Source organism: Pseudopodoces humilis, chromosome 1 (assembly GCF_049639895.1).
Source record: "Pseudopodoces humilis isolate 2021_Gansu_Grassland_sample_001 chromosome 1, ASM4963989v1, whole genome shotgun sequence".
Classification (NCBI taxonomy): domain Eukaryota; kingdom Metazoa; phylum Chordata; class Aves; order Passeriformes; family Paridae; genus Pseudopodoces; species Pseudopodoces humilis.
Window position 1 is genome coordinate 144153557 of NC_142200.1, and position 14031 is coordinate 144167587.

Below are 14031 nucleotides of genomic sequence, written 5' to 3' on the forward strand. Positions count from 1 at the left end.
ACGGGGAGATAAAACTTAAGTTTGTTTTTTAATAGCATGAAGCAGGTATTTAGCTGTTATACAACTTGTTTCTGCAACTAAGTTGGCTGATAACAACCTAGGAGCCAAGCTGCTGCCTTTTTAACTTTTTACCCATTTCCAAGTCAAAACTCCTCAATTTGAAGGTCGGAAAGAGAAATCAATGACTCGCTGAAACTCCACAAAGAAACATAAATAGCAGAAGAAAAGCATAGGCTAAAAAAAGATGAAAGAGCACCAGTTAGAGTCGGCATGAGACCACATCGGACCACTTCTTTCGGCTCTTTTCTAAAGTTTACCTGTAGAGACCGCTTGGTCCCTTGAAAAGTCCGTGCTGACCTGCTTGTTGCAGTTTATGGATAGACAACTTTTTTACCACTTAAAAACTGGTTTTAAAATTAATTTTCAAGGTTTAAATTGATTACTACTCAGCTCAGTGTCACAGACCGGAAAACTCCCATATAGTTGTTCACCCCAAAGAGCTCTTTTTATTTCTTTTTTTTCTTTTTTCTTTTTCTTTTTTCTTTTTCTTTTTCTTTTTCCCACAACTTAAATAAAGTTCATTTTTCGGATGTGTTTTGTTTTTCTGAGAAAGTGGACTTTAAATTACCTCAGCACACCATCCTGGAATTTTTAAGAACTCCTGAAAAACTCCTGAAAGTTTCTAGATCCTAGGACAAATTGTATTTTCTTAGGAGCAAAAGCAAATGAGCACTTTGCAGGCAAAGAAGTGTTTGTTCATATGGGACTCTGCTGTTCTGTCTAACCTGCTCTATCAGCCTCATCTCTGCAATTTTGCTCGTCTCTCAACACCTTTGTCTGATTAGTAGCTTTTGGAGATTGGGATAAAGACATCACTTGCCACGCTGCATGAGATAACAATTAATTTAACATTAAACTTATCCCCTTTCCATTCACTTTGCTTGGATCGATCTCTGTTAATTGTGTTTGCGGATGCTTTCAACACTATGCTTTTCTTAAAAACTTAATGACACCCCACAAGGAGGTGTAAGAATCTGAAACGCTCCTCTCCGACTTTGACCAAAGAAACAAAGAATATATCCCCAGCGTGCACAGGAGACCATCTATTTTTAATCAGTTGACTATTCATGCACTTCCGAAGATACAACGTTATTTTAAACTGGGTGATAGTCCCGATTTTATTAAAAAAAAAAAAAAAAAAAATAGTGCCACATTGCAGTTGTGTGATACACAAGTCAGACACACTAACTTCATTTAACTGCCGCTTCGCATCAGACCTGTTCCTGCTATTAAAGTGGTCATTTATCAGCTAAAAGGCGAGTGTGTTTAAAAATGTATGTCTTTGGGAGGGAGAGCAATCTCCCTTTTCAGGGGCAAGAAACCTGTTACAAAGCCATTTAGGTGGGTGCGCTGTGAAATGGCATTATTCCCCCCCCGGGGCATTAGTATTACCTAAGTATGTTCCCATTTGCACGGCTCCCCGATAATTCGGCATTTTATTTAACCACACTGCCCTTAGAAACTTGACTTGCACTGAAGCAGCCTGCTAATCTTAATTTTTTCCCCTCTTTCAGAGAAGCATCTGTTCCTCTTGCTGACAAATGTACCATTCTGCCAAGAAAGTTTTGGGGAGAAAAAAATAAGAAGAAGGAAAAAAAAAAAAAAAAGAAAGAAAAAAGAAAAAAAAAGCAAGAAAAAAAAAGCGTGTAATTGATGTTATCCCAAGAAAGAGCGATCTCCACCCCTCTCGGCTCTAAGCCCTTCAGGTAAAAGGAAAAAAAAAATCTTTCAAGAATTTGTTGCCTTTTTGAGGGTTAAAACATCAGAAGACAAGCTTGTCTCGCCTTGGCCAATCAGCTCTCGGCCCTGGCAGCTATAATATAGAACTAAAGGCAGACTCCTCTCACAAGCGTCTTGCTTTGCTACCATTAAAATCAGACCCTTTTTTTGTCTCTCGATTGCTGTCTCCCGACCAAACTCCGATGTGTTCCGTTATCAGCGACCTAAAGCCTGCCATTCCAGCACCTGTCTTGCTAGGGATCGGTGGATAGTATACGATTCAGAAAGCAGACAAGGACATAGGAGGAGAGAGAGCTCTAGAGAGACAGCCAGGGATAGGCACAGAGAGCTTTGAAGTAATTGGATTCAATGGACGAAATGCTGCTGTTGACAAGAATTCTCTTGGTGGGCTTCATCTGCGCTCTTTTAGTCTCCTCTGGGCTGACTTGTGGACCAGGCAGGGGCATTGGAAAAAGGAGACACCCCAAAAAGCTGACCCCTTTAGCCTATAAGCAGTTTATTCCCAATGTGGCAGAGAAGACCCTAGGGGCCAGTGGAAGATATGAAGGGAAGATCACAAGAAACTCCGAGAGATTTAAAGAACTAACCCCAAATTACAACCCTGACATTATTTTTAAGGATGAAGAGAACACGGGAGCTGACAGACTGATGACTCAGGTAGAGCCACAGAGATACCTGTATTTGTGTTTGTTAACCTCTCTGAGCAATCCTAAAGGACGCATCTGTCTTAGTATTTTTGAAAGCCCCCCCTTTCCCTCTCCCCCTCCTCCCCCCGCCCCTCCAAACTCGACTAGTTTCCCCATTGAATGTAAATACCATCTATCCAGCCAAGTTAGCAGGGGCTGGAGCTGCAGCTATTTAGATATTTGGTGGGGGAATCTGTGTGATACTTACAGTCATTACCGTGCCATGGCGTTCCCTGTAACTTGGTTAGAGATTGCTGTTTGCATTCGTCCCCAAGGATGCACTTTGATCAAACGAATTGCATACAGCTCAGAGGACCCCAAGTGTATAGTGACCGCCAGGCCACCCACTCATTATTACAAACGTAGTCCGCGGTTGCTGCGCCTGCTGACTTTATTTTTCATATATATATTTTATTTAATTTCTCTTTTTTTCCTTTTCATTTCATTTTAACCTTCATTATTATTATTGTTCTCGTCGCGAGCATATTCTAAATTTAGTAGGCATGCAGTCTTGCACTCACAAAAGGCAGCTGAAGCCGGATCGACCATTCCTCATCTGATTCCGTATTATATAGCTCGTATTGCAATACCATCATTTGCAATTGTGCCCATCAGAGCGTAAATATATTGATATTTCTTTAAGGATGCTCGCCGCCAATGCTCTGGTACTTCCATAGGGGAGGGACTTGCAACTTATCGGCATTGCATCACCTTCTGTTTTAAAAAATCTGATGGCACAAGGTTTACTACTGGGTAAATATTGGATTTCGGGTGGAATCGTATTGCGGAACCATTTTAAGAAAAGAAAGAAAGAAAGAAAATAAAAGATAAAGGTGAGAGAAAGAGAGAGAGAGAACCGCTCCGAGAGTCACCTCGTAATTATAATTCATGCTCAACAGAGAGCTCGGTGAAGTCAATTGCTCTGCCAATCCTGGAGTTTCAGAAACTACATGCAATCTAGACACTGGAAATGGGTTTCCTCCAAATATAGGTCAACAGCGCTTTTTTAATATTAATACATTTAAGCCCCACCTTCAGTGCTAGAGCAGGACTCGCCTGGAAGGACTAGGCGGGGAGTGGACGCGGGGAAGGGGGGTGGGGGGTGGAATTTCCCAAACTCTCCCCGTTCCTCGGCCTGATTTTCCGCACGTTGCCGGGTCTCCCGGGGCGAGGGAACGGCGGCCGCCACCATCTCCTCCCGACCACCTTAAATCGCACCGCTCCTCGGAGCGCGGTGGCGCCTCCGCCTGCCGCCGCCGCCGCCCCGCGCAGGGGTGCGGAGAGGAGCGGGGCGGGTGCCGGTCCCCGCTCGGGCGCGGCCCGCGCCCCTCCGCGCACCCGCGGTCCTCCGCCCCCGCTGCCTCCGGAGCCGCATCTCTCGCATTTTCAGCTCCACTTACTCCCCTCGCGTATCGATCGCGGCGGCTCGGGTTTCACCCTTCCCTCCGCAGCCCGGCGGCGGCGGCGGCCCCGCGGGAGACGGGCTCCCGCCGGGGCTCGGCGCATCCCTCCCTGCGCGGCTGCGCCGGTGCGTGTGCGCGGCGGAGCGGAGCGGAGCGGGGCGGCGGGAGCGGGGGGAGCCGGGGCACGGTCGGGAGCGGTGGGCTGCGGGCTGACCCCGGCCCCGCGGCTCTCCCGGGGCACGCAGCGCCGGCTACGCGGCTGGCCGCTCCCGCTGCATTAGCTGGCAGCGTCTGAACTCCTGACCTTCTGTCAACTTCCCTCAGACGAACGAAACGAAAACAAATACTTCCCCCCCTCCTCCTTCAGTGCTTGTTCCCGTGCCTTAGACACAAAGGGGAGAGGTGGGCTGAGAGCGGCGGGGCCGCGGAGGCCGCGGGGCCGGGAACCCGGCGGCAGAGAGGGGAGCGAGGTGGGGGGCGAGGTCGGGGAGCGAGCGGAGCTCCGGCACCCCTGGGCCAGGCAGCAAGCGGGGAAGCGGAGCGGACTGGTTGCCCTTGCTCTCCGTTCCCCGGGCACGGCCGGGTCCTCGGCGACCCGGGGTGCGGTCCTGCCGCTGGCCTCCCTGCCTCGCTTTCCTCTCCTTCCCTGTCTCCCTCGGCCAGCAACCTCTCGTTAAATCCCAGCCTTTAAACGCCGGCTTCGGGAGTCCTTCAACCATGGAGAGATCTTTCATAGACAGAATCGTTAAACTTGCAGAGTGGTTGCCGAATGCATTAGCCGCTAGTTAATATTAACTCCAGGAGGGGTGGGGGGGTAACGCAAACAGAGGTAGGTAAGTCAGGTTCTCAACTTTACAGGTGACACCAGCAGTTTGCTAAGGGCTCTCCCCTTCCTCCCTATCCTCCCCACCACCCCGGCCATTGGCTGGATTCGGGAGAGAGATAAGGAGGCCAGGTCAGTATGATAAAGCTGGAATTTGTATGAAATAAAATAGCAATCTCGTGTAATGCAGGCACACAACCGGTGCGTGATGTGAGGAATTTAGAGATCAACTTGGCATTTAGGAAGCCCACCAGGTTGTTTACACTGACAGGTACCTGTTAAGTGTTTCCTTCAAGCAATTCATTTGTGAAGAGATTAGGAGCTGGCAGGAGAGGGCTTGTTGAACAACTTTGCCTCCACACAAAGCGTTAGTGGAGGCAGCCCTGCTGAGCTTCACGGTGGCTGAACAGAATTGGGCTTGATTTGTGGCACACGACCCGATGAATTAATAAATAGTCTGGGCTTCACGGCTTTTGACTCTGACAATCCAGCTCAGGCAGTATAAAAGGGAGAAAAGTCCTTTTAGGAGGCCGTTTCTCCTTTATTTCTTCTGGAGCCGGGAAGTGGTGCTGGCAGGGCCGGAGCGGCCAGAGCCCCTCGGAGCGCGTCCCTGCCCGCGCCCGCTCCTCCCGTGCGGGGCAAGACATCGCAGCGTCGTGCAGTGCTGTCGCCTTATCAGCAGCTGAGACTTTTGATTCTTCTCCCCCTTTCCCCTGTAAATCGGTGAGGGAGCATATCTATCCACTCAGGTGTGAGAGGGAGAGAGGAAAAAAACAAAATAAATCAAACTCAACTTCCTTGTGCTGCTGCACTTTGCTGCCGGGAATGGTGCCGAAACCCAAACACCAGTCTCTCTCCATAAAACGGTAGGCCAGAGAGTCCAAAGTGAGCTCACGACTGTGTTTTATATCTCTCGGGTGCCTCTGTGTTGCTGGAATCACTTTTATGGCTGTTGGTGAACACATGGGAACTTCCTTACTAAGCAACCTTGTCATGTCCCTAAAAGTAGCGTCGTCGGAGTAATGGAGGGGCTTTGCTTTCCTGGGAGCTGTGAAAGGGGGACTTTGTGGTCTGTTACTGCCTGTGCTGGGAGCACACTGGGGAGAATGGTCCTGCAGAAGGCCAAGCACACAAGTCAGGCCAGCAAAAGTGTGGGAAGAGCAGCTTACTGCATCCCACCGTGGCTTGCAGCCACATCGGTATTTGCATCAAAAAAACAGCATCGGGTATAGCCATGAGTTGTTTTCCTCTCAAAAAGGAGTAAGAAAGCTGGCAACGTGTGTGTTGCTAACTCTGTACCTTTAGTCAAGAGCTTTTCAATGCTTTCGGTGCTGATTTCCTGTTTCTGCGGGCTGAGAGTCCTTTCCCCCCATTGCCACTGTGTCTATTCCCTGCCTGGCTAAGATGGGAATCTCCCCAAAACTTTCAGGGTTTCAGCTCATCTCTTTTCCTCATCCCTTCCTGTGCCACTCATTACTCGGTCCCTACGTGCTCTCGGTGCTGGCTGGGCCTAGTTCAGCCCAGGGAAGGCTGGTGGCTCTGAAGGGTAAATGAAAAACCCTGCAGTACTTTCTCCACGGAGTTGGAAGGGTTTTACTCCACACAAAGGGGGTCCTAGCTTGCATAGCATCCCTGCTCCGCTTAATTTCCCTCCTTGGCCCTCCCTTGCTTTTCATCTTCCCACTAAGAGCTATATTATTGTATGGATTTTCTCGGCTTTGTAGGCGAGCGCCGATGTATGCTTGAAGCAGAGTGAATGCTCCCAGCCCATGCAGCTTTGAGGGCTCTAATGAGTGATGGGCGAAGGGAGAGAAGAAAAAAAACACCCCTCCCTTCAGCACATAAAGGCTGTTAACATGTATTGATACCCTTTTCAACACAGAATTAAGCTGAAAAGACCCGCAGAGACATTCCGGGGGGGGAATCCGTGACTCCGAGATATATGGCGAGTGTTTGTTCTGGGCAGAAACTTTGCTCTCGGGAAGGGACAGGGCACTTAGTGGCAGGAATTTGCTCCGTGCAGGTGGCTTTGGATAGCCACGCTCACACCCCAGCACCAGAGGTGCGGCGGAGGGGGGTCCCCCTGTCCCCGCAGCAGGTGCCAGGGGAGGGGAAAGGTCCGTCTCTGTGGGTCCTCGCGGTGTTTCATCCTCTGTTCATCCCGTGTCCCCAGGTTTCATTCTCCTCCTCACCTGCCTCCCCGTCCCTCCCTGGCAGCGGAGGAGAAGATGCTCAGCCCTGGCTGAGCCCATCCCGGGGCGCGTTTGGAGGGGAGGGCAGGAATGCCGCCGCTTTGGCTGGAGAGGGAGAGCAGGATGCGGCCCAAGGGGGCACAGATAGCGCAGGGAAGGTGTTCCCCCTGTCTGCAGCACCCCCACAATAACCCTTCCCTGTCTGCCCTTTTCCCCATAGCGCTGCAAGGACAAGCTGAACGCTCTGGCGATCTCGGTGATGAACCAGTGGCCCGGGGTAAAGCTGCGGGTAACCGAGGGCTGGGACGAGGACGGCCACCACTCCGAGGAGTCCCTGCACTACGAGGGCCGCGCCGTGGACATCACCACCTCGGACCGGGACCGCAGCAAGTACGGCATGCTGGCCCGCCTGGCCGTCGAGGCTGGCTTCGACTGGGTCTACTACGAATCCAAGGCGCACATCCACTGCTCCGTCAAAGCAGGTAAGGCGGGCAGCCTGCCCAGGGACGTGTCGAGGTGGGGAGGCAGCCCCGGGCCGCAACTCAGCGCCCTAGAGCCTTCTGTGCCCTGTCTCTGCCGCCGGGCTCCCTCCCTTCGTCCCCGCAGGGTCCCCATCACCCGGCCTGCCCCGCCGGGGCTCCCGCGGGGATGAGAGCAGAGGCCCGAGGGCTCAGCCGGCCTTCCCCCCGCCTCTTAGCGACCCCGCCGGTGCAGAGGTGGGGGAAAGGAAAGAGTGAGAGCGAAGGAAAACAAACAAAAAAAAAGCCGATCCAACTGCAGCAGTTTTTCATACCACTTTTATTTGGGTGATTTGCTTGGCCGGCCTTCCCACGAGAGCTGCATCGCAGCTTCTCCTTCTCCTCCCCCCGTGGGGTCTGATGCTTTCCCTACCCAAGGAGCATGTTCAACACAAACACTCGTGGCCGTCTCCGGCCGCCCCGCTGGCTGCGCGCCTTACTCGCGAGCGCTAATCTCCGAGTGGGAGCCGGCCAGGAAAATAAATAAGTAACGTGGTCCCCAGCCTCCTTCAGTGGTAGCAGCTAGGAAATTCCCAAATAGGGATACACATACACGTAATTTTTTTTCCTCCCCTCCCCTGTGCTTACAACGCCACACGCTGTCTCAATCCGGGAACAGCTCACAAGAAATTCCCGACTCTCAGAGTTCCTTTTCTTGACACTTGACACATTTTTGGGGGAGCAAATCTATTAACGAGTGTCAGCCCCCAGCTCCACGGCTTCCCTCCATCCAGCTGCATGATATCTAAAGCTCTTTTTAAGAGCATACTCTAGCCCAGCAACCTGCTGGATGTGTCAGGAAACACTTGGCTGCAAAAGAAAATATTGGGCTTTCTTTAAATATTGCTGTTTGCTTCGAGCCCAGCAGCCCCACGGCAGGGAAACCAGCCCGGCCCTGCCGTGCTCACCTGCAGGAGGGGTTTGTGTCCCCCACTCCAGCCTGGAGCTCCCCAGGGGCTGAGCACCTCTCCTGGCCCATGTGGGCTTTGTCCTGAGAGCCTGCTACTGCTTTTGTTCATCTCCTGAGTCCTCTCTAGCCGAAAAGAGGCCCTGCAAAACTGTCAGCTGCGTGGAGATCCGAAACACCCCTTTCAATAGCCAAGATGGGCTTTGTAGCGCAAGGTGTCCAATTGTGGTGCACGGTGACCTTAGCCCAGGAGCTCCTCCTAATCCACCCCAGGGGTGTTTCACAGGAGAGGAGCCACCCCAAGCTGCTCATTGAGATTCCGAACACAAGGACTTGGGGGCAATATTTGGAGGGTGTCAGGCAGGGTCGTGTGACTGTATGAGGCAGGCTGAAGGGAGCAGGCTTGAATCCCACTCTCTCAGCCTGATCTTAAACTGTCCAAACCTCATTTCATGACAGAGCATCTCATGAGAAGATTAAATCCCATAATGCCAGCAGGAAGATTCTTTATCTAGATCTCTGTTTGCAAAAAGTATGATCCAAGAGACTGGAATGCAAAGAAGAGTTCCCCCAAGGCCTGAATTATTGTCACCAGAACAGAGGAGGGAGAGGCAGGGGTGGTAAAAGGGACATTGATAATGCGCTACAGCAAGTATTTAGAGCAAGCTTCTACATTTAAAATTCAAATACAGATCTTGAGTGCCTTGGAAAAGTGGCTCTGCTGTGCAAATAGTGCTTGGAAGGTCCTGGGTTTTTTGGAGAGTATGTGTGTGAATTGGCACATAGGGTTTCTGCACCTGAACAAATAGGGAGGGGGAGAAAAGGGGGGGAAGAAGCTGGGAAAAAAATGGAAGTGTCCTCTCTTCCAAGAGTGTCTGCATTTATTACATGAATCAGAATGACAATGCTGATCCTTTATTGGATTTTAATTAGAGAACCCAAACAAGCACTGCTCAAAGAAGCAGATTTTCACACCTCAGCCAATTCACTGGTATGTTTGTAGAGCTGCTACACTACTACATCTATTCATCAAGTCCCTGAATATGCAAACAAAGCTCTAGCCAGACCTTTACCACCAGCTTGTAGGAAGGTGTAGTTTGCTAGCAGAGGCCTCTACATAAAGCACATAGCTTGTTTGTTGCCTTGTCCTCCCTGAAGAGGGAGGCCTTGGGAATCTTGCTGCTTCATTTCTGAAGGAGAAGTGATAAAGTCATTAGCAGATCAATAACGGTCTAATTTTCATCCTTCCTGTCCTTCCTGAGAAAGTCATTAGGAGACACTGCAAGGATTTGTTTAAATCATAGGAATTTCAGTAACAGCCACAGAGGCAAAATATAAAATCTGTCCATCCTTAGGAGCTAAATCACCAGGTCTCTTAACTGGTATAGGGAGTAACTGTGAGAAAGCAGGGAAAGGCAAGGGAGGGATGGGGAAATCCAACAGCTGTAGCAAAGACGCTACCATTACATACTCTGGGGTATTACCCAATTTTTTTAAAAAACAGAGCAGTTAGGAACACTGCAAGCCCCTCTTGTTAAGACAGAGATCAGCCTGAAACAGAGCTGATGTTTTTTCCCACTGCGCCCCTGGTGTCTGAGCTTCCAAAAAGTGATTTTGCACAGAGTCTCATTGCTGCTTTTGCTTTCTCTAAGTCTGAGATTGTTGCTCTCAGTAGCACTGGAAAGCAGTGCTACTCTAAACTTCTCTAAACTCTGAGTAACTCCTGAGAGCTGGAGAAAGTGGAGGAGGCATTTGCTTGGGCCTTGCACAGGGACCACACGCTCTGAGAAAAGGAAGAGCATCCTTCTTCTAGGGGGGAGGGAGAGGTTTTTATCTTTTTTGAAAGAGGATTGAAGCAGAGTGGTGGAGATGCCAGGCAGGGGGGCTGCGAGGGTGGGATGTGCCCCAGTAGCCACCATGCTGAGCAGGGAGGCTGGAGGCAGCATGGGGGCTTGTGCAGCACGATAGAGGGGGATTTGGGAAATTTGAGTTGTTGCTTTGCAGTGGCAAAATTTGTGTGCACCCTGGAGCAAAGTCTTCTCCTGTTCTCAGCTGTTTGCTGCCCTAGATGTGCTCCTTGAGTAAGAGCTGTGTGGGGACCCTGAGCATCGAGAGCGCAGGCACTTGCTTAGAGAAGAGACTTTGTGCCAGCAAAATCACTTGGCTTTGAAAGCCTGCAGGTTATCTGGCATCAGGTGTCAGTGCAGAGTAAACAGTAGCCAAATGGGAAGTTCTTCCAGAAGAGATTTTGTTTTGGAACAGTTTTTTCATTGGAAATATTTTGGCCCATTTCCTTTATGAAACGAATCACTCTTTTAACTTCTAACCCAGAGGAGATTTTGCACTGGCTCAAATCTGGCAGGAAGGGAATTCTCACTTGACCCATTGAGTGCAAACGGGGCGTGTTCCTAGATGAGGGTGGAGCAATTTCAGAGGGGAGTCTGGCTGTGTCCTGCGCTTTCTTGGCGGGTTGGGGAGGCTGGGGAAGTTATAAATTCCCACATACCCCCATGCCCCAGCCCAGTGTGCCTCCTCTAACCCTGCTGTGCCTCTCTCCTTGCACAGAAAACTCGGTGGCGGCCAAATCCGGGGGTTGCTTCCCTGGCTCGGCCACGGTGCACCTGGAGAAAGGCGGGACGAAGCTGGTGAAGGACCTGAGGCCTGGAGACAGGGTGTTGGTGGCGGACACGGAAGGCCGTCTGCTCTACAGCGACTTCCTCACCTTCCTCGACCGCGAGGACGGCTCTCACAAGATCTTCTACGTCATTGAGACTCGGCAGCCCCGGGCCCGGCTGCTGCTCACGGCCGCCCACCTCCTGTTCGTGGCCCCCCAGCAGAACCAGTCCGAGGGGGGGGCCGCCGGCAGCCGGGCGCTGTTCGCCAGCCGCGTGCGGCCGGGCCAGCGGGTCTTCGTGCTGGGCGAGGGCGGGCGGCAGCTGCTGCCGGCGGCCGTGCACCGCGTGTCGCTGAGGGAAGAGGCGTCGGGGGCCTACGCCCCTCTCACGGCCCAGGGCACCATCCTCATCGACCGCGTGCTGGCCTCGTGCTACGCCGTCATCGAGGAGCACAGCTGGGCGCACTGGGCCTTCGCTCCCTTCCGCCTGCTCCAGGGCCTGCTGGCCGCCCTCTGCCCTCTCCCGATGGGAGACCCCACGGCCCCCGGCATCCACTGGTACTCTCGGCTCCTCTACCGCATCGGCAGCTGGGTGCTGGATAGTGACTCTCTGCACCCGCTGGGCATGATGGTGTCATCCAGCTGAGGGACCCCGCGCCACGCCGGCCACCCGCCAGGCTCCCACGGAGAGACAGAGACACCGAGGGAGAGAGAGAGAGAGAAAGAGAGAGAGAAAGAGAGAGAGAGAGAGAGAGAGAGAGAGAGAGAGAAAGGAGAAAAAAAAATAGGAAAAAAAAAAAAGAAAAACCTAAAAGAAAAAAAAAAGGAAAAAAAATTACATATTTTTAAAAGAGAGCACGGATTAAGACTTAAAGATAATAATAATAAAATAATAATAATTAAGTAGGACAGTCCAAAGTAGACTTAAAGGGAAACAAAGACCCCTGGAAGTTCTGTTCTGTTTAGTTTATAAATATATATATTTTTATTTGTTCTTTTGTTTTGTTTGTTGGTTGGTTGTTTTCGTTTTTCCTCCTCTCCTGGATATTTATTTCTTTGGTATTTTGAATAGATGTTTTAAATGATATGAACCGGACCTTCAAGAGCCTTAAATAGTTTCTTTGATAATTTATTATCATGTGAACTGTACTCACAGGGGAAAAATTATTTTGTGAGGCCAAGTAAAACTGCGCAGAGTCTATTTTTCTACATGTCATGTGTGTCCTGACTTTCAGAAAGCAAAATTCTGTATTTTCCCATCTCTCCATTACATTGCTCCTTCATTTCAGCAAGTCTAAAAAACAAGCAAACAAACACACACAAAAAAAGACAAACTTCATGGGGGTCCGTAAATTATATTTTTATACACAGAATTGTAAATTAGATTTTTTTGAGAGATCAATACTTAACTGAATCACATTTCGTTTTTTGAAATAGTGTAAAATATGAGAATATATTATTTTAATTTAAATAGTTTCAAATGTAACATCATTTCTTGTATTGTTTTCCATGCTTTGCTTTGTAAAAACATCATTTGGCCACATTCATGGAAGTCAAGACTGTTACACAAACTTTTTATTTGCAAAAACAGTAAGAAACTTTGTTATTTTTAACTTCAGAAAAAGTTTATTAGAAAATAATATTTTTTAAAAAGCGCACATGGCGGCAATTCTGTGACAATGGAGATGGTAGTTTGTACAGAGGGGGGAAAAGGATGTTTTGCATTAATAAATTGAGAAATAACTGCTGTAAATTTACTAAAATGTATTTTTGAATATTTTGTAATAGTTTTAATAGTTTTATAGAAATAAAATGTGCCATGCACAGTTTGGTTAGTATATAATAACTAAGAGTTCCTGGTGCATCCCATTTTTTTTTTCCTTTTTGCTTATTGGTTTAGGAAACACGAAGCCTAAATGAGTGCCCGTTATCTTATTTAGATGTGTTGCTTATAACATTTAATTTTGGTACTTTTAATTAAGGAAACGAATCCATCACATCTGTGCATAACCTGGAATCTCTTGTACTGACAGTAGAACCTCACTTATTTGCACGACCGAGCGGCAGACGGGTTTCCTTTTGCCAGAGCCCTGGCTCTCCATCCCTGCTCAGGAGATTCTCCTCTCTTCCAGCTCCAGCCCCGACTCCGTGTCCACTTCCCAGTCTGGTCTGGAGACTGCGGATGGCTTTTAAAATTGATTTCTGAGGATGCCAAATCAAGTTTTCCCTTTGAAACATGTTAATGTGAAGGCAGGCAGCTGTCTTCACCTTGTGGCAACATGGGGATTTCAGTGGACTTCAATCTGGCTGCCCAGAAGATGGAAATCTGAGGGAGAGACATTGACTTTGGTGAGTTAGAGGGATTCACATGGCTGATGCTGGAAGAAGGAGATGGCCACCAGATTTCACTGGCCGCTTTGAGTAACAGCACAGGGCTTTGGGCTGCTGAGAACAGAGCAAAACCCCCTTTGCAAAGCAAACAAAAGGATAAAGATTTGTTCATTTATCCTGAGAGACATTCCTTAGCTGTAATGCAGGAGTCTGTCCCTAACCACTCATGGGTGAATGTGCTGGAGATGTGTTTTAGGAGCTGAGTGGTAGGGCCAGTGCTGTGTCCCCTGCCTGGTCCCAGCCACAACCCACCTCGAGGGGACCATCCTTGACAGGTGCTGATCAGTGAGGTTCTGCTGCACCGCGTGCTCCTCCACGGAGGGTTTCCAGGATCCCTTTAAAAATTTTGCAAAACATTGTGTGTGCATGCGTGTGCGCGTCTGCGACGGGACCGTGCTGGAAGGGAGTTTGCCTTGAATGTCTTCTCACCTTTTCTTTGGTTTCCATTACTCACCAGTCTAGGATGTTCATCCACCAGGCCTTTTGCTCCAGAGACACAGCCATGTTCTCTACTGGGATGGATGGCAGCTCCACAGCCTCCCAGAACGTCCCTGCCTGGGGCCATCTCCAGAGAGTGTAGACCATGCTCTTCCACACTGATACCCTTGGAGCTTCTGGAGCGCTGTCAGGAGCTGGTGGCCGAGCACTGCTGTGTGAAACCCTGCCAGATGGATGTGGTCCCTCCCTCCTGTCAACC

General features: G+C 49.8%; 1 protein-coding gene across 1 annotated transcript; it reads left to right on the forward strand.

Annotated features, from left to right (window-relative positions):
* The first annotated feature begins 1933 nt into the window (after nt 1–1933).
* Nucleotides 1934–13069, forward strand: SHH (sonic hedgehog signaling molecule). The gene is made up of 3 exons (XM_088056734.1): nt 1934–2457; nt 7125–7386; nt 10895–13069. The coding sequence occupies exons 1-3, from the start codon at nt 2149–2151 to the stop codon at nt 11587–11589; spliced, it is 1266 nt and encodes a 421-aa protein (XP_087912860.1). The 5' UTR covers nt 1934–2148; the 3' UTR covers nt 11590–13069.
* Nucleotides 13070–14031: the final 962 nt, after the last annotated feature.

Bases quoted from the DNA above. Each gene is read 5' to 3' on its own strand.
- SHH (XM_088056734.1), top strand. From the start codon at position 2,149: ATGGACGAAATGCTGCTGTTGACAAGAATTCTCTTGGTGGGCTTCATC. The intron at 2,458-7,124 runs GTAGAGCCACAG...TTTTCCCCATAG, and splicing joins CTGACAGACTGATGACTCAG to CGCTGCAAGGACAAGCTGAA. The intron at 7,387-10,894 runs GTAAGGCGGGCA...CTCCTTGCACAG, and splicing joins CCACTGCTCCGTCAAAGCAG to AAAACTCGGTGGCGGCCAAA.